Below are 19,190 nucleotides of genomic sequence, written 5' to 3'. Positions count from 1 at the left end.
GGGCAGCCCCACCTGTCCTTCAATCAATCCATCGCATCCCAGCTCAGAGGAAGCCGCTGCCTTTGCCGAGGTCCCAGGCTGCAAGATGGAGGAGTTAAGGTCAAGAGGTGGAAAACAGCGAAGGGTCCGATGTCCCAGCTTGGGAGGCTGTCCCATTGCTCGGAGATCCCTTTTCTCAAGTGCCCAAGACCAGTGGAAGAACGTTGGTTGTTTTTTCTTGTTTTTCTTTTTTTTTTTTTTTTTTTTTGCCAGACTGGAATGCTTTGTGGTGGGTAAGGATGAACAGGTACCAGATCTGGGACTGTCTTTTCCACACACACACATTTCTATCGCCCAGCTTAGCCTAGGAAACAAGTGCCAGGTTCAAACGCACCTTCTGAAGTTGGCTACGGTAAGGGTAATACTGGCTACGGCCCCTTTTTGCAAGCTGAAATGTTAGGCTTTGGAAATCTTGGAAGTAGACTGAAAGACGGCAGGAGGAGCAGGAGTGTGCTTTTCACGGGAAACGTACAGCACCGACCCAACAGCAGCTTGTGAGCAGACGTGGCAATGTCCTTTAAAGAAGTTGGTGGCTTTCACCTCCCCAAGCACCGATCCTTCCCCATCGCTCCACCACTCATGTCTTTTCAGGCTGGGTACGGATCCAGCTGGCGTGCAGGGGCATCGTACGATGGCTACAGAGACAACGGCATCCTAAGAGCCCAGCAGATGAGAAGCAGTTGAGAAACCTCAGCTGCAGGGGGCTTCTTCTCAGCCTCCCCATCTGGGTGAAGCAGACCACGCGGGCACTGCCACCACGTCCCACTTCCCCAGCCGCAGCACATCCAGGGCTGCCTCCGAGGGCACTGCCAGATTCCTCTGCACCGTGCCGAAAAGAGTCCTCAGCAGAGGGGCCTCCCTCCACCGAGGTCTTGGCCAAGGGTGCTCGACGGTCTCTAGTGCCTCGGCCTGGGGGCTACACGCACGTACACACACGCTTGCACTCCCGGCAGGCAGCTGGTGTTAGCTCTCCTCCACTCTGCGTGGAAACACAGCTTCACTTTGAGCATGTGTGGCACAGCCCAGCGCGGCAGGCTGCCCCCCGCCTTCGCTCCTCCCGATGCCAGGGCTTGGTCAGAGACGTGCTGTCTTCCAAAGCACCTCTTGGCATTGCCCAGCGGCAGGAAATGCTTCTTGGAAGCCTTGTGCTCATTGCTCTAACAGTATCAAAGTTGCTGACTGTGGAAAGCCACATTCCCCTGGCTGAGAGGAGTTGGCTGCTGGTTTGTTCGGGGTGAGGGGGGAGCTTAGCCCTTGTCCTGGGTAAGAGGAGCTCCCTTTTCATTCATGCTCTTTAAAAAACAAACAGAAAAAGAGACGCAGAGGAGACAGGTATCAGTACTGGACAGGCAGCGACACGAGGGGGCAGAAGCAGATAGCTCTGCTGTGCTGCTGACCTGGCCCTGCTCACCGCGACCTCTCGGGCGCCACCGAGATCATCGGAGACACGGGAGCCCCAGGCTTCCCCTCTGCCCGGTTCAGGCCAAACAGGCCCCTCGTCCCTGGCCTTTGGCTCCTAAGTGTCTCCAGCCAGGACTGGACCTTCTGGGAACTGGTACGGGCCAGGGGAGGATGAAGGACAGGCAAAAGTACCACACCATCAGTCCCTAGACGCTGGTGTTCCAGGACAAGGGTGCTTTACGGAGAGGCTGCAGACCTCTCCGCACCTCCACCACCTCTCCTCTCAGGTGCGAGATTCCTTCTAAACCCCGGGTTTCAACATGCAGTCACCTTTACATCTCATCACGAGGCCCTAATAGGGCCAGCACTGCAAGGGGCACGCTGCCCGTCCAAGTCTTAGGGTCAACGGAGACAAATCTACGGCCTGCCTCTGCCTCGCTCCCGCAGCAGGTCTGGTGTGTGTCTGCGCCCGCGTGCACACAGGGAAGGGCACCCCGGGAGCTCTGTGCCTACCTCACCCTGCCTGGGCCTTACAGAAGTCCACGGAGGTCGGATCAGGCCGTGACACGGGCTAGTGAGGGATGGAGCAAAGCCAGTGGAGGATTCTGGCTCTGCTGCCTACGCGGTGCCCTCGTTCCCCCGTTAACTGCAGCGCAGACTGCCTCTCCCCGGGTCTGCACAGCGCCTAGCACCACGAGCTCACTGGGGTTAGGGTAGCGCTAGCAGCATACGCACCGTTCCTTTTGGGGTGTTGCCATCAGCCTGCAGGTTGAGAAACGGGTTAGTCTGTGCTGTAAGGACAGGTGGGATGCCTGTCCCCGAAGCCATGAGGCTGTTCCCAGGAGCGCTGAGTGGCGGGGTGGCCTGCGGAGCCAGGAGGGCATTGCTAGGGTTGAGCTGCTGGGGGGAGAGGGAGGCCATGAGGGAGCTGCTGCTGGGGGGCGCCTGGGGGGCCGAGGTCATCAGGGCGCTGGTGCTGGAGTGCAGGAGGGGGGCAGAGGTGGCCGCCAGGAGGCTGCTCATGGACAGCTGGGACGAGCTCGTCATCTGCAGCCGCTGCAGCTCCCTCTTCTGCTGGATTTGCTGCATCATCTGGAACACCAGGGCCTGCTGCTCCTGCAGGGAAGGGCGAGAAGAGCCGTCAGGGGAGGGACAAAGGGCTCAGGAAGAGGTGACACCTAACCCAAAGGAGCCAGGAGCCAGAGCAGCACGCTCCGCCCCAGGCACTGCAACTGGCAGCGCAGAGAAAGTGCCCTTCCTCATCTATCTACAGGTAGAGAGAGGAACAGCCTGTGAAGTTCATTAGCACGCCGTGCTTCTGCCCTGCCCAGCCCCACTGCTTCCTGAAGCATGGGATTAGCTGACCCTCACTGAGACACCTGCAGGCACACCGATCTACTCAGCCCTTTCCAAACAACTGATCCGTGGATTTTAAATCTGGGGTATACACTGACCTGGATTTCTGTGCTGGCTGCTGTTTTTTTGTTTTTTTTTTTTTTTTTTTTTTTTTTTTCCTCAGTCTGCCCTGCTTCACAGCTCAGCCCTGTCCCACAGGGTCGGTGCAGGTGAGCAGGACGGGGGGATGAGGGCCACGGCTCACCTGCGCTCAGAGGGACGCCCTCAAATCCCACCAAATTGCGGAAATCACTATGGCAACCATCGACCGAAACGGCAGGCTGAGGGCTGACATTGTTTCCATACCCATAGGGATGCAGCTGATGACACGGTGACATCAGCCGCTGAAAAGAGAAGCCTTTTGAAATTTGCTTTTCCTCGGTTATAAATAGCCTGACCCAGAAACCTATCCCAAACACTGGGCCACGTCCAAGGGAGATATAAATGTGCACGGCTTCATTGACGGCGTTAGCGCTGCCATGCAGCTCCACCGCAGGGGAGGGACAGCGCCAAGGTTTCTGCAGGGTGAGTGAATGCAGCTCTCAGGGGCTTGTTTACCATCCGCCTGTGCAGCCTTTCCCACAGCAGCCTGGGACGGGGCTGCCTGATCCTTTTTCCGACCCCAAAGTCCTCGTCCACCTCCACAAGTCCCCCTGCCACCTCTCGTTCTCTTTGCCAATGTGCCCAGGCACACTCACGAGCCTCAGGGCTCAGTAATTTGGTGTTTATCTCGTCCTAAACTCGAGCAGTGTCCTCAAGCAAGTTCCTTCTCTCCTGTGAGCCTCACACATCTGCAAGCCCCGAGCTCGGTGCTCTCGTGGCAGCAGGAGCAGACATGATTTGCATTCAGAGATGTCTGGAGGAGGTAACAGCACTCCTGATTTTACGGAGGCTTAGCGTTACCACGTTCTCACACCCTCAGGATGTGGGAAACCCAGATTAAATTTTTTCCTTTGTACAAAAAATTGCAAATCCCCATCTCCCCCCTCCAGGAGGTGCCGCACCTTCCTGCCTAAAGCTTTTCTTCTCACTGCACCCACCGCAGCCCCGAGACAGGGGAAGAGCACGTGACGCCGCAGCCCCCTGGGCAAGGGGGGTCGTGTGTAGGAGGGAGCCGTACTTTCTGCTCCCTGCTCCGAGGCTTTCTCATTAAACAGTTCATCAGATAAAAGGTGCCAGCAGGCACACTTACCGGATTAAGCGGTTGAGAAGTCAGGAGCTGCTGGAGCTGCTGGAGCTGCTGTTCGTGTTGGTGCAAGACGTGCCGCTGCTGCTCTGTCAGGGGACTCAGGCTGGGCACGCTGCGAGGGGAGCAGGGCAGGGAAAATCAGCACGGCCCGCCTTGGTCCTGTACACACAGGGCCTCCCTCTCTCCCTCCCTCCTCCCGGTGCTAAGCTTCTGATGGAGAGGGCAGGGCCGTCCCCGCGAGCTCCCCGTCCTCACCTGCTCAGGCTGGTGGAGAGCTGCAAGGTCGGAGGCCCGCTCGCCTGCGTCAGCGCGCTCGGAGGCTGGGCGGCCTGAGCTCCGTTCAGATTCCCCAGGATCCCGTTGATGGGCATCTGCTGGCCTCCTGCCAGGGTCCCCATCAGGCCGTCCACCATGGGCACCGTGGAGAGGCTGTGGCTGGCCGTGGTGCCTCCCCCCAGCCCGCTGCCTGCCACCCTGGCCAGGCCATTCACCTGCTGCACCCCGGGCAGGGGTAGCGAGGCAGGACTCTGCTGCAGCATGGGCAGGGGTGGAGGAGTGCTGTGGAAGGACAGGGAAGAGCTGCTCCTGCTGGGGCAACCTGAATGAGGGTCCTGGGGGAGAAACGGACATAAGAGCATCGGACTGGGGCAGCTTGTGAAAGGTCAGCTCAGCTCCAGGGGGGGCTCTGGACAGGAGCTGGAGGTGGGAAGGGGGGCTGTGAGTGCAGGTGTATGCTCAGAGAGGTCCCAGAGCTCAGGCGTACTTTGCTGGATGTCTGCAAGCGCAGCCAGAATAACCTAGAAGCATTCTCGCCTCTTGCTCTCAGGCTCAGCTCCCCTCAGCACTGAGATAAACCGAAGAGCGGCCACTCCAGAGAAAGAAAGCTGATTTCTGGGCCTTCACTACTCGGATTTATGAGCTGGACATCACGTCAGAGCACTGGACTGCACTGCTCTGGTCCCGCCCCAGGTCCCTTTCCCAGCTGGCTGGGGGAGGCGGTGGCCCCTGTACCTCAGAGGAAGTGGAGAGCGAGTTCTCGATCCCAAAGCTGTTCTTGCACGGCGGGCTCTTGCTGATGCTCAGGGAGTCGTTGTTGCAGACTGGAAGGAGGAAAGAAGTGAGAACGGAGTCAGGGGTGGAGCCTGACGTTGCCACAGCAATGGCAAGGGAGAGCGCTTCCATCAGCGGCTGCAGCGAGATAAATGGGTCAGATCCTCCCTGCCGTGACCCCCCCCTGCCCACCCCAGAGCACCGCTAGGAATGGCACGGGGTGACACTTCCCACTGCCCCTCACCATTGGCAGGCAGGATGTACTGGGCCTGGCTGCCCGGGCCGTTGCTGCTGGTCACCACCGGGAAAGGGACGGAGAGCTGCACGTTGAGGAGCTGCAGGCGCTCCTTCTTGGCTGTCAGCGTCATGATCTGCTCCTGAAGCCGCTGGTTCTCCTTCTGCAGCGAGTGCAGGGCTTTGAGCATCTCTACAACTGCAGGGAACGGAAGAAGGGAAAGGAGACGGGGTCGGGGGAGAGGAGGGGGGACAGAGGGAAGAGGAGAAGGGGGACCACACAGGGGTACCGCAATTAGACCACGCTGGGGGATGAGACTGACCTGCAGATCACAGCCCCGCTGCCAGCTACCCCCCCATGGCCCAGGCTAGCACTTTGTCCCCAGCCTGGCTCCTCTGCTGTGGGCAAAATCCCAGCTGGCTCTGCCAAAACCATGCACAAGGACCTCTCCTCCCGCAGCCCGTGCCCCCAGCGACTCACTGTTTACGCCGGCTTCCCCATTGCCCTGCTTCTCCAGAAGCTGCTCGATGTTTGGGGTGGCCTGGGGAACATTCTCCAGCTGCCCGCTGCTGCTGCAGGACACCGTCTGGTCAAAGAGGGTCGGCAGGCTGCTGATGGGGGACCTGGGGAGGCGGGGGGGGGGGGATGTCAGCGACGCTTCCCTTAGTCTGCACCCGCACCCTGCTCCCTTCTCCTGCATCTCCTCTGCCTGGGAGCGGCCGCGTCCCTCCCAGCCTCCATCTCCTCGGCTCCGCTCCAGGGCAGCCCTCCATCCCCGTTCACCCCGATATCGGCCGAGCATCCTGCCTCCCCCCACCCCTGCTGCCCCTCTCCTTACGCCGGGAGGAGGAAAGATGCTCCGTGCGTCCCCCCCCACCCTCTCCCCAGCTGCTTTCCGCGCTCCCCGGGGCGCGGCGGAGGGCTCCTGAAGGACACTCACATGGACGAGAGACTCTCCTGGGGCGACGTCCCTCGGCAGCCAAAACTGCAGTCCTCCAGGTCGGGCTCTGCGTGGGGAGAGGGACAGGAGGGGGCTCAGCGGCGGCCGCTGCCGGCAGGTGCCCGGCAGCCGGGGGTGGGCGCCCGCTAGAGGGGAGCACGGAGCAGCCCGGCCGCCCGCATGCGCCCCCGCCGCCCGGGGGAGGCGACAGAGGAGGGGCCGCGTGTCCCCGCGTGTCCCCGCGGTCCCCCCCCGCCTCTGCGGGTCTGCGGCTGGGCTGCTGCCCCCCTCCCCGACCCCCCCTTGGCAGCAGGAGCCTTTCCCTTTAGCCGCAAGGCGGGGGGGATGCGCGATGGCTGAGCCGCAGGATGGATCCCGTGCGCCCTGGTGCGCCTCTCCAAGGTGCCACCGCAGCGCCGTGCCTTCAGCATCCTTCCCCTGCGCCCCAGCGTTTCCAGGTGCTCTGCTCCTCTCTGAGGTGCTTAAAGAAGTGTCCAGGAGCCACCCCTATGGCCACCCCTCTGTCCTACAGAGCACCGCAGTGCCAGGGATGGAGCCGCTGAGTGTGTGCCCGTGAGGGACATCTCCTATCCAAGCACTGAACAAGGAGCGAGGTGGATTCAGCTGCCATTTGCTCTCCATCCCCCGAGCCTGCCAGCCTGTGAACACACGTTCCCCTCGCTCCAGGACGTGTCAGATGTTGTGACTACAGCCTGCACCAGCTGGCTGGCTCGCCCCTCCTCTTCTTCACACAATAAGAGACGTTTCTCATGTGCAAGAATCCAGGAAGTCTCCTGCAGGGAACACTGCAAGGCGCTGTGATTTACAGGGTAGTGCCCTGAGCAGGGCAATGAGTTATTGCCAGTGTTTTCTGCTGCTGAGAACAAGCACGTGCAGCTGCTGTTCGGCAGCTCTTAGGTATGAGACTGATCCCCACCCCTTCATCCATGTGGGAACACCTTCCTGACCATCAGCTAGAACTGGTTCACCTTTTTGGGCAGAATCCACCACTTTCCAGCAGTTTCCAGCCAGCAGTTCCCAGCCAGCAGCAGCCTCTCGGTGCAAGGCACCACGTGGAGACAAGGTTAGCAAAGTCCTTGAGATGCTGGAAGACACGAAGCCTTCCTATTTTCTCCACTGATGATCAGCTACCAGAAGGCTGGGAATGGTTGTACTGCAGCAGTGCTTCTCTGTACCATTTTCATCCAAAGACCACCTCAACTTTTCAAAAAAACACCCCCAGCCCATCATGAGCAGCTTTGCCACCATAATTTAAACTTGAGACCAAATAAACATTTGGCTAAGCTCTGCCTGTCTGCATGTTCCTGTCTTGTTTGCTCGCACACCAGGGAGGTTGTGTGCATATACACAGTGCCAGTTTGCTGCAGCCAGGCTCCATCCTCAACTATCTGCTGGCCAGCACCACCCTGTTGTCTGGGGGACCGGGAGATGACTGAGTTATCACACAGAGACAGCACTTCGCAGGGCAGCAAGTAGGAAAAAGAGGCTTGGAGGCAACTGCAGAAGATAAATACGTTTGGCCTGTCATCATAATGAGGCAGGATCCAGGACAAGCCGTGGGAGGATGAACTAGACAGTAGCTAAGCAAGTGGGAAGATAAGAATCAGACTTTTTACACTGCCAAAGGCACCCGGTATCAACCTGCATCAGTGATAACAGTTTCTCAGTTCTCCCATCTGTAAGACAGGATAACACCATTTCCCTACATCACATTAAAATCACGAAGAGCTCAAATATTGCTGCCACGAAATCTATGTCTGCAGGGGATCTGTCTACACAGACACTCTCAGGAAAGGTAATCTGTTTTAAAGACAAGGCAGGAATACTTAAAACTTCACAACCACTCTGTTAACGACTTGGGATTAAAGCAGTCGTCACACTTTAAAATGAAAATGGCCACACAGGAGGTTTAATGCATGTTAATTAACCCCCCTGGAAAAAAAGGAGAATTTGGCTTAACACCCTCTGGGTCACTAGCTCCAGCAAGAGGAGATGGTGATGGAGAAAACTTAAAAGGTGACAACAGGAGCTGTTCTGAAGGCTGCCTGGAACTGGAAGAAACATGCCCTGAAACTCCTAAAATCCCAGACAAACAAAAAGAGCAATCTTGGAAATGGAAACTAAGGATCAAGCTTTCTCGAGCACTTTGGATGCTGGGCTTTGCCCACATGATTCATTCATTATTAGCCTCGGGGCTGGAACAGACTGCTGAGCGCTGTATTGTGCCTGAACCACAAGGCTGTTCCTGAAAGTTGACTTGCTTCCTTCTCCTGTCAGCACTTTGCCAAAATAACAGCAAAGGGGAAGTGGCAGCGGGTCATCTCCTCTCTCCTGTCGGTTGCCGCGAGGGAAGAATAACTCTTGGAATCATCCCATCCCTTCCTTAATTCCAGGTGACCGAATCACGCCTGGCTCAGAGCTCCCATGCAGTGCCCTCACTCCCCTGGTGCCAGCTGTGCGGTTACCTCCCCGTGGCACTCGAGCAGACACAAGCTGCCAGCAGGGGCATGCAGACAAAGTGCTGCCAGTGACAGAGAGACAGACAGGGAACGTCCATGGGCTTGCAGAGGTCATAAGCAAGCACACAAGTTCATTCATGCTTCACATGCAGGCATGCACGCTGGTTAAGGCGAACAGGGGCACACTGGCGTCAGATTCTCCAGAGAACTCAGCCCTAAGGAGGACCGTGCCTTTTACAGTCCTGGCCTGTGACGCTGGGCAGAGTTTTACCTCCCAAGCTCAGCAGCCAGCATGCCGAGCTGCCAACGTTTCTGGGCTAGGGGAGCAGGAGACAGTCGCACCACTAACTGCAACATCTGAAAACCAGGAGGGTGCTTTTGTTTAACTACTGGTGCAAACCAAAAATCAGGCCCATTCTGCTCGGAAAAAAAAAAAAAAAAAAAAAAAAAAAGAAGTCTTATGATGCTCCAAGTTTCCTGCTTATTAACCAGGCAACTTTCCAAGAAAAATGAATTTGCCTTGGTGGGAAAAAATGAGCAGTTGTAAGCAATTCAGTGTTGGCACGTTCACGTTTGGAAGTTGAAAACAGTGAATTTTGCATTTCATGACAAAGCCAAAGCGGAAGAGCAGAAACTAACTCAAAACAGAGGTGGGAGATGAACATTAAGAGTGCAAGATCTCTCTCATTAAACAACAACAACAACAAGAAACCCTTCAGCTTATTTCGAGGAAGCAAAAGCTCGCAATAGTTTTCACCGGGTTTGCACAGCTTTAGTAGGTAAAAAAGGCGAGAGATTTCCGTAGGGAAGGATTTCCACTCTTGCACCTCCTCAGCACGTGCCCAGGGACACGCGTTAGCCATTGGACACAGCAGCAGATGTGCTTTTACAGGACCGAAGGCCAAAACTTCCTTAGGGCAATGCAAGCACCTCCTGGCCTGGGGAAAAAGGCACTGTCCCTCTCTCCTAGCCCCTGGCTGTCACACGCATGGAATGGGAGCAAGCAGGGAGGGCAGCTGGAGAACTATGAGTGCGGTTGTCTTGCCTCTTCCAGGGAGACCCCTTCGGGAGCCCAAGCTCACATACCTTCTGGTTCACGTACCTGCCCGGCTGCTTTCCGACTGATTTAGGAGCGGGTTGATTGACAGCCCAGATGTGAGGGGGCTTCCGAAAATATGTGAGGAGGGGAGGCTGAATGTTGAACCTGCCAGTGAGAACACCTACATGGCAAAACAGGGGGGAGGGAGAAGAGAGAGAGAGAGAGAAATTACTTCTCAAAAATGCAAGAGGAAAATAACTTTTCATTATCCCTCCTCTTCCTGACTCTTGAACCCAGCTTGGTCTTGAGAGAGCGTTAAAAATATCTTCTTGGAAGTCTCGCTAGACAGCTGAAATCTTCCCAGCCCCATCTCAGAGCCAAGAGGCCTGAATGAGCTGCGTAACACTGGAGCTGTAAAACTAACTCCCTCCTCCCTGTAAAACACCTCTCGCTGTGAGCTCCTGACCAAGGACCAGGCTCTGTCTCCTGGCACACACGCAGCCCACCCAGCTGGGAGGTGCGAGCCCTCCCACCGAGCTATCTGTGCTGCACAGCGAAGGTAGGGCTGGCACCAGGGCCAGCAGCCAGCAAGCAGCAGGGACGCAGCACACGCACCGACAGCCAGGCCTCTGCCTCCCGACCGTCCCGTCCTGTCTGTGCTGCATTTGCAGCCAGTGCAGAGTGCCCTGCCCTTTTAGGCTGCAGTTCCTCTCTGCCCCCAAACGGGCTGTGAGGCCAAATTGCCTCTGCATCTTTCTAGTGCCTCTGAGGGAAGCCACTGTTGGCAGCTCCCCTCCAATCTGAAGGAAGAAAAACAGCGTTCCCAAACGGAAAAAAAAGCAGCTCCTCTGTGCCCACAAGCTAGTCCTGCTCTGCCTGACCACCAGGCCCTCTCCTGCCCTGCTCCTGATGTTCTTACCTGCGTGGTGGAGACCGAGGAGGAAGAGGAGGCTGGGATGGTGCTAGCAAAGGGAGACCGGTTGAGCTGTGGGAGAGACGACGTACCCTGGTGTGCCAGCAGGCTGGAAGAGAGGGGTGTACTGCACACAGCTCGGAGCACTCCGCCCCCGTGGGAAATGGGGTCCTTGTTACTGGTGTAGATCCCTGCGAGGGGAGGAGACGCGTTAAGCATGGCCTGGAGGCAGCTGGCGCTGTGCAGGGCTTGGTCTCAGAAAGGGAGGGTGACGCCAAGCACGGGACCAAGCTGAACGTGCCCTTCATGGCCCAGCACACAGTGATGGTGTGGCAGCCCACAGTCCTTCTGTCAGAGGTGTTTCCAGCCTTCCCCCCCCTTCTCATTTGCTGCCCACAGCCGGTACAATCGGGCAGAGAAACCACAGCACACCGTGACTCACCAAAGCCACAAGCCCGTGCTCTTGCTGAGCTATCCCCTCCCCTGCCACGGTGCCCACGGACCAAGGTGGGACACGGCCAGAGAAATGAGGAAGGAAGGTGAGGAGGGAGCTGGGAGGCAGGGGACCCGTCCAACTCCCCATCTGCACAGCCCCAGGTCGGGTCCTGCAGCGCTCTGCCAACATCTCTCCGCAGGAGAATGAGGGGACGAGCAGGGGGAGAGCGAGGCCTGGCAGCCTCCTCCTCCCTGAAATATCACTTTGTGGTTTGGGAGGGGGAAAGGCAGGGGAAAAAATTGGCCTAGGTTTATGATAATGGAGGTCCCAACGATTCCTGCAGCTCCTCTCCGCTCTCAGGCAGCGCAGACGAACGGGCCGCGGCTCCCAGACGCACACAGCAAAATTATATCCCCCCCCCCCTTGCAATCTGACCTAAATCGGAGCATCTGCAAACAACCCACAATAGACCGATGACAAGTTCTGCTGCCAGAACAGTGTCAAACCTCAGCCCCGAGCTGCACGCCCCTCCTCTGCCTGCTGCCTTAACCCCTTCCTGCCGCGCATCCCCGCTGCCCTCAGCCCTGCCAGGCCAGGGGACTCCTCCGGGAACTGCTGGCAGCCTCTCGGCAGAGTTAACAGCATCCTCCAGCCCTCTGTGGATGTGGTCAGGCCAGGATGAAAGGGTTTGCTCTGAAAAGAGGGGTTAAACTTGAACCTCTCATGAGAATCCCTCATTTGGGGTCAGATTGCGGTTGTGCTGGTTTGGCCTGGGAACACCCCTGTCTGTAGGCTTCAGAAATTCAGCTCTGGTTTGCTGAGATGGTCCAGCACTCGAGGAAGAAGGGCTTGAAATGCTCCCAGCTCCAAGGAGAAGAGAAACTGACCCAGAGGAGACTGTGGGATGGACACTATGATGGAAACAGGAGGCCAGACCTGGTTTTTACAGCTTCTGGGAATGAAAGCGAGGGACCGGACCCTGGGCAGCTGCAGGTTCAGACACCAGCCAAACACGATGCTGAAGAGAGCGGGGCTGGGAGCACCTGTGCACACCTGGAGCCCTGAGGGGAAACATACCTGAACTCAGCAGTGGGGATTCCATGCTGAGGCTGGGCAGGTTCCCCGTGTGGCTGAAGGGCCGCGAGGAGTTGCTGATGCTGGAGCTAACGAGGGAGCCCCCGGAGAAGGGCGACGAAGACGTAGACGTGGACCCAGCCAGCTGGGCACCCAAAATCTCTTTGCTTTTGCCCCCTTTCGGCCTGCCAGGCCCATGCTTGTTTTTCTTGCTGCCCTTGTGCTTCTTTTCTTTCAGCACCTCGCCCTCTTCCATGCTGAGGGACGGCATGCGCTTGTGGCTGCTGCTGCTGCTGCCGCTGCCGCCCGCGGCCCCGCTGCTCCCCACCGAAGGGCCGCTGACAGGGTTCGAGGCCTTGTAGTCCACAGGGGAGGCATCACGGCCTCGCTGCTGGCTCACGGCCGAGGTGGAGAAGCGCATGATGGACCCGAAGCCTGAGAAGATCACCTTCTGCTCAAAGATATCCCCCTTCTGGCCTTCATACAGAGGGGAGCAGTGCGAAGACGAAGAGGAAGAGACAGGCTTCCGGTACTTCTCGTCGTCCTGCTCGAGCTTGGGGAATGTCACGAAATCCTGGGAGCACTGCAAGGAGCTGCAGGAGGTGCCTGGGGGAAGCAGAGGGGAAGCAGATGTAGGAAGGCTCGCAGTGGCAATAACTCAGCCCGCAAAGCAACGAGAGCACGGTCACAAGGCAGGTCCCCTGGCACAGGCCAGAGACTGAGCTGAAGGACGCTTCTGTCACCTCCCAGCCCTGGTCCACCTCCCCCAGCTGCTCTCATGCTCTCTGGCGAGCACAAGCGGTGCACAAAGCAGCTTCATCCACCCAAACATGCGTGTGTGTGCTCCCCGAGGCCCTGCACCACCACCCTCCCTCCCGCCCCGATGAGGGTCCCAGGAGATGGAGCACGCGAGCGGTTCTGACAACAGCTCGGAAAAGGACCGAGGAACATCAGAGCAGATGGGAGCCCTGCAAGGTTTCAACTCAAAGCTCAGGGGAGCCCGGGTATCAGGTTTTGGCTCAGGTCTCTCCCCCGGCACTCCTTAAAGCACTCCTGCAGACAGTACCACCTACGGAGGCGAGGGCAGGTGCTGCCCATATTGCCTGCGCGCGGTGTCCCCTTCCCTCCTCCCTCTGCTCAGACATCTGGATCTGTTCTGCCTTGCAGTGCTGCAGGCCTGCGCAGGAGGGGAGCTGTAACACTCATCCCACTCGGTTATTCCCTCTGTGCATGGAGCGAGTAGCAAGGAGACTTCTCCCTTTTCTCTTCGAGGGGTTACAGAGCAATGAGCAAAGATTCAGAGGGCTTAACGGTGAAGTGAAGCATCACCCCCATCCCCTCTTCCCTGGCTTCTCCTTTGCCCCTTACCTGCAGGCTGGAAGGTCCCGCTGGAGGAAGCTGAGCTGAAGCCCGCCGAGCTTTTCCCACTTCCCGTCTTTTTCCCTTTGTGGCTGCTGCCATGGCTTGAGGACTTCTTGCCTTTCACCTCCGATCTCCCGACCTCTGAGGTCTCTTTGCTCCCCTCATGGTGGCTGGTGGAGCCCTGGCGAGCAGCAAGCACAGAGGTCACTCATTTGGGCCAGATGTGGCCGCAGCAGGGGCTCTTTTTATCCATTTCCCCTTATGAGAAGTAATTGCTCCCCCTGCCCACGAAGTGACGGCCAGCTCACATTACTCACAGGAGAAAAGCAGCATTCCCCTCCACCGCTCCTTGGTGGCATCAGTCCTTATACTCCTAGGGATTTCACTCATCCCATCTCACTGCAGGGAATTAAACAGGGCGCTGACCATCCCAGCACAGACACCAGAGATCCCTGCACCGTGGCCGAGAGGAGCACCCACCCTCTGAGGGCTCCTCAGCCCAAAGAAAATCTGAAAACTGCTGCGATTCAAGCACATATTTCAGCTGCATCTCTCAGGTGTGCTGCTCTCCACAAGGTCATCCCGCCTAGGAGAACCTGCCTGCCCTTCTGCTGTGATGGGAGATTCCCAATGCACCCACCCAAACCCCTCCACTGCCCATCTGGGGCTTTCCAAATCTACCACAGCAAATATTCCACACAGTGACATTGTTAAGCAGCATCTGACCACACAACAGATGCTCCCCAAACCCCATATAAGCCTCCGGGAGACAGGGAAGCCAGGGGGATGAAGAGGCTGGGCAGATGCGTGGAAATCCAGGAGCCTGGGAGGAGAGAGAGAAGTGTGGGAGTTGGGCAGAGGGGGATGAACTGAAAACCAGATTCCTCGGCGCACCCGCGCTAGGATGTGGAACCTTCACCTTCAAGTCACTTCAAAGCCTTCAGAGATCGCTTCCTGCAAGGTATTACCGCAACCAAATCGATATCATAGACATGGTTCCAACCTGATGGCCACAGCCCAAAACACAACACCTGCACGTTAACGCCGACATCTTTTACTTCTCACTGAGAGCAGATACAGGGGAGACACGGGGACGCACAAAACCTTTCTGAAATTCCACTACCCCTGACTCCAGATGACCTCTTCTTAGGGAGAGCTAAAGAAAAAAGGGCTTGTAATGCAGACTCATGAATGCCCAGATAAAAATCTTCCCCCATTCCTCCCACATGGTTTAATCACTCCGCACAATGCAACAGCTGGCAGCCTAACACACACCAGATGTGCCGGGAATATGAAAGACAGGAGGAAGGGAGTGGTGGAAATTAGGGGGGGGAGAAGGGGGAATCTGTATTTTCTCATCACAGACTCCTGGATGTAGGAGATTAAGCCTTCTTGATTTATGAGCTCAGAGGGAGCGTGAAAATCTTTCCGACTTTCCACATCTGCCTGGAGGGGGAAAGGAGAGCGGTGCCTGGGGGCTACGGGAAGTCCTGAGAGCGTTCACAAAGTCACAGGAACGAGATGGCTCATGTCCCGGCAGATATGCAAAGCCCCAAATTTTCCCTCCATAAATTTCTCTCTTTGGAGCTCCCCACAAGGTGCACGGGGCCACGGGAGGGCAGGGGGAAACCACGTGAGGAGACATGTTATAAATCTGGAGTGTCAGGAAGGGAGTGCAGGGCAAGTAATGAATTAGTGCAGGGTGGAAGGGGGAAACCTGAGCTGGGAAATAAATCTTAATTGTGAAATTAAAGGCAAAAAAAAAAAAAAAAAAAAAGAGGAGGGAGAGAGGCTGAGCTGGCGGTGGATGGCTGGACACTCACCTGCAGGGCTGATCTGACCTCACAGACCTCCCCGACAATCTCCCAGAGATTTGGGGGCAGGATTTTACTACCTACAGCCAAATGCTATCCTAGATAGTGTTTGCCAAAGAGGTCACGGCAGATGGAACCGTACGGAGCTACCGGGAGCCCTCTGCACCACTGGGAGCCCTTCTCCAGCAGCCGTCCCAGGGAGCCTGCACGTTGGGGCGAGGGCCCAGGCACTGCAGCTGGGGAGCAAAGAGGGAAACTGAAACCGCCCTAAATCACTTCCCCTCCCCGTGCCTCTGTTTCTTCCCCCCCTTTGCTCCGTGGAGCCTGCAAGCTCTGTGTGGCACTGCAGCCTTCCAGGAGACACACGAGAACGGCCAAGCACAACACGGCCGTGATTTGGAGGGGAGGGGCCCCGCTCCCTTAATGCCAATATTAATAATAGTAACGAGGGCTGCAATCCCGTCACCTCCCTAAGGAAGCAGATTCTCCAGCTCAGGGCTGCTGCCTAGAGGAGGCAGGGCTGGAGAAAACTGCAGGCTGGCTGCTTACGTTGGACATACACAGAGGTCTGAAGCTCTAGACCACTGGCTTTTCTCCAGCCCGGAAAGCTGTAGGTACGTGTGCATGTGCAGAAACGCTGACGTTCTGTGTGTTTTGCAAACAGGTGTGCATGGGGGAGAGCAGGCTGCGGAGAAAAAAAAAAAAAAACAGGGAAGCGCTGGGGAAGCGAGAGCTCCCTTTCAAAATGAGGCAGCAGTTGCGTTTTGAAGCCCTGTTTTAAGCAACCAAGTACAAAACGTCATCGGAATGAGCCTGCTGCCCCGGCTGGAGGTGACAGGCTGGCGGGGAAACTCCTGCCTTCACCCCTGAGCCAGGAGAAGTGAGCCAAAGTCGCGCGGGCACCCGAGCACAGGCATGCATGCACCTCCTCCCCCCGGCACTCGCTGTCCCCCGAGGGGCCGTACCTGTTTCCCGGCCTCTCTGTGACACTGTGCAGCACCCAAGCTCTTCATTCATTAATTTATTTATGGGAAATCAGAAGAGCATCTCTTTGCCTCCTGATTGGCGGGGCGAGCTCCTAGAGGGAACCACTGACGAAATGCAGAAGGGGTGGGGGAGGCCGGTGCAGCCTCGAAAACACACAGAGCTGCTTTGCCCTGGATTAAACTACTGGCGAGGGGAAGCAGGGAGGACGCAGCACAAGGAACAATGCGACGAGAGCAGGAGCTCCTCCAGCACACTCGGCACAGAGCGATGTGCTGAAGCAGCCGCCCGGGCAGACCGTAAGCATCAGCTGCCTTCCCCGGCTGGATCGCTCGGTAGAGGTCAAATGAGTCTGCCAGGAGCCTTGGGCAAAGCGCTCCTACGAGCTACAGCATCTGTAGCTGAACCCTGTCAGCAGAGAGATCAGGCAGCGCCGTGCTGCTGGTCTTCACGGGCAGGGGCAGAAGACACGGATGGGCTGGAGATTGTGCCTTTAACTCCTTGATGTCCCCGGTAAATTCACACTCGTGTCAGGACAAGGGATGCTAGAAGGCTCAGGGATGCTCGCTGCGAACATCCGTGCTGAGACATGCTCTGACAGCAGGGGGAAGGAGCAGCCTCCCCCCACAAGCCCCTTCCCCATCACCGCTACCGGATTTGCCCGAGCAAAGCGCGGCGCAGAGGTTCCCGGGATCCGTCAGCCCCAGGCCTGCCGGTAGACGCCGAGAGCTCAAATAACAGTGGGAAACCTGGAAAACCTCCCTGCCGCCGGTGGCTCTGCAGCCGCAGCCCTTGGCCCTGCTGCGCTCCCTCTCCCAGCACCTGATGGGGGTGGGTGCGGGGAGCCCTTGGCATCCGCGGCTTCAATTACCAAACCCAGAGCGAGCCAGATGTTGCGGCCCAAAACACGTAGCATGTGCGAGTGTGTGTCAACAAGTGATCGTGATGTCTACAGCTGGCAGGAGGAGGCAGCTGGGGTGGCTTGCGATCCCGCAGATTTACTGCAAGTGCAACAGAGAGCGGCAGGACGGCTCCCCGGGGGCGGCGGGGGGGAGAGGGGAGGCTCGGTGCGTGCCGCCCGGTGTGCTCGCTGACACGGACGGCCAACACCGAGCTCCAGCTCCACAGACAGACCCCAAGCACAGACCCTGAGCACAGACCCCGAGCACAGACCCCGAGCACAGACCCCAAGCACAGACCCCAAGCACAGACCCCAAGCACAGACCCCAAGCACAGGAACCGCCTGCTGAATGCATCTGGCAGCGTGCGGCTGCAGAGCTGGAGCAGCCCCGGCTGCCAGGGCTTGCTGGTGAGCCTCATTGCTCTTCCCCTAGCAAGAAACCCTGCTCTGCCCCAGGCCTTCCCCACGAATGCCATCTTTCCAAGAGGCTTTTCAAAAGCATTACCAGTTGGCAGCACTTTGGGGTTTTGGGATGGACCACATGAAAAAGCTAGGAGCTATTACAGCCAGACACCATTACGCAGAGGGGATGCTTTCTGCTTCCCTCCCACTCCCCAAAAAGTCTGCAGGAGCTGCAGGTAGCCAGCATGACAACAAACCAGAGTCTATATCCAGCACAATCCCTCCTAATCCATCCAAAAACCCCAGCCTGGGAGCACCTCTGGGGGATTTTCAGTCCATCTGCTCTCTTGCAGGGATGCTCCTGGGCCCCACAAGCAAGATTTACTCCTCTTTGAGAGCAGTGGCAGTGGCATTGCCTCAGGACGCTTTTCAGAGGCAGAAGGAGAGCTCAAAAGAGGTATTACGAAAAGTCATTTATGTGCTGTGAATTCACACCCTAGTTTCACTTTCCGGTGTAGATGAGAGCTGAGGCCACCGCTGTGTGTTCAGTGCGTTCATCCCCAAAACCAGAGTGAGGCAGTGAGAGCTCGTCACTGCACGGACGGGGCACGGACGTCTGGTCAGGTCCCAGTGTCAGGGATTAATGGCATTTGGGTTCCTAGAAGGCGCAGGGAAGCACTTCAGTGAGACACTGAGAACTCTGGCAGAAGTCAGAAGTCTAGCACAACCGATTTCCAGAGGAAACCACATCAAAGGACCTTCATGACTGAACGGTTCAAGAGGGGAGCACAGGGTGGACACCACAGTAGGTGAAAACTGGAATTGAAAAATAAAGCTGGATTGCAAAGTTAAAGAAAAACGGGAACCCAGAGGTGGGGTTGCCTGAGGGAATGAGGAAGTGGGACACGATGGCACAAGAGGGACCAGCAGTGCTGTTCTGCAGAGTCACACCACCACTGCCAGCTTTGGTTTTGCTGCGTGTACCCTACCCGCCCTCCAGCACACTGCTGGGACGAGCAGCACTAAGCTAAAACCCAGAAAGGACAAAGATGGCTTGGGCTTCAGAGAGGAAACTGCTTGGACACAGTACATTAATGCATGAACGTGTTCTCAGAGCTTTACATTAGTCTAACCGCTGCAATGCTGCGCTGGTGCAACTCTCCAGAAAGCCTCACGCAACCACCCCGAGGGGTTTGTGCAGGATGCTTTTGGTAACAGAGAGCTTGAACAATGCTTTGAGAAACTGTGCACAAAAATGCAAGGGAAATACATTCTTTGTTATGAGGATTAATAATAACTCCCTAGGGAAACACTAAAACCCTGTCACTCAAGCACAGCTACAGTAATTAGGATCTCCTGAATTTTAGCTTACAAAGAGTTGAAAGCTGCCTGTAAAACTCAATTGCACCCTTCCCTCCTCATTTATAAAGGTCTGGCAGGGCTTTGGAGGAGACAGTGGGTAAGTGTCTAACAACCACTCCAGCTGGCCAAGAGTCAGGGTTTGGATTTCAGTTTAGTCTGAAAATAATCTTGGTA

The 19,190-nt window shown here is 56.9% G+C and overlaps 1 protein-coding gene across 2 annotated transcripts in view; it reads right to left on the bottom strand.

Moving 5' to 3' along the window:
• Nucleotides 1–248: 248 nt before the first annotated feature.
• The window catches only part of MLLT6 (MLLT6, PHD finger containing), a 42,345-nt gene continuing 23,403 nt past the window's right edge, over nt 249–19,190 (bottom strand). For both annotated transcript variants that reach the window (XM_032202881.1, XM_032202882.1), the window contains exons 9-20: nt 13,560–13,734; nt 12,195–12,797; nt 10,688–10,872; nt 9,832–9,949; nt 6,250–6,316; nt 5,790–5,932; nt 5,319–5,507; nt 5,036–5,124; nt 4,280–4,635; nt 4,028–4,136; nt 2,176–2,556; nt 249–1,331 (exon numbers count right to left, since the gene is read on the bottom strand). In XM_032202881.1, the coding sequence (XP_032058772.1) occupies nt 1,287–1,331; nt 2,176–2,556; nt 4,028–4,136; nt 4,280–4,635; nt 5,036–5,124; nt 5,319–5,507; nt 5,790–5,932; nt 6,250–6,316; nt 9,832–9,949; nt 10,688–10,872; nt 12,195–12,797; nt 13,560–13,734 (2,460 nt within the window). In that variant the 3' untranslated portion in view covers nt 249–1,286. The remainder of the gene's footprint in view (nt 1,332–2,175; nt 2,557–4,027; nt 4,137–4,279; nt 4,636–5,035; nt 5,125–5,318; nt 5,508–5,789; nt 5,933–6,249; nt 6,317–9,831; nt 9,950–10,687; nt 10,873–12,194; nt 12,798–13,559; nt 13,735–19,190) is intronic.

The sequence above is a fragment of the Aythya fuligula genome, chromosome 24 (assembly GCF_009819795.1).
Source record: "Aythya fuligula isolate bAytFul2 chromosome 24, bAytFul2.pri, whole genome shotgun sequence".
Classification (NCBI taxonomy): Eukaryota; Metazoa; Chordata; class Aves; order Anseriformes; family Anatidae; genus Aythya; species Aythya fuligula.
Note: the sequence above shows the minus strand (reverse complement) of the source record. Positions and strands in the feature narration are given on the sequence as shown.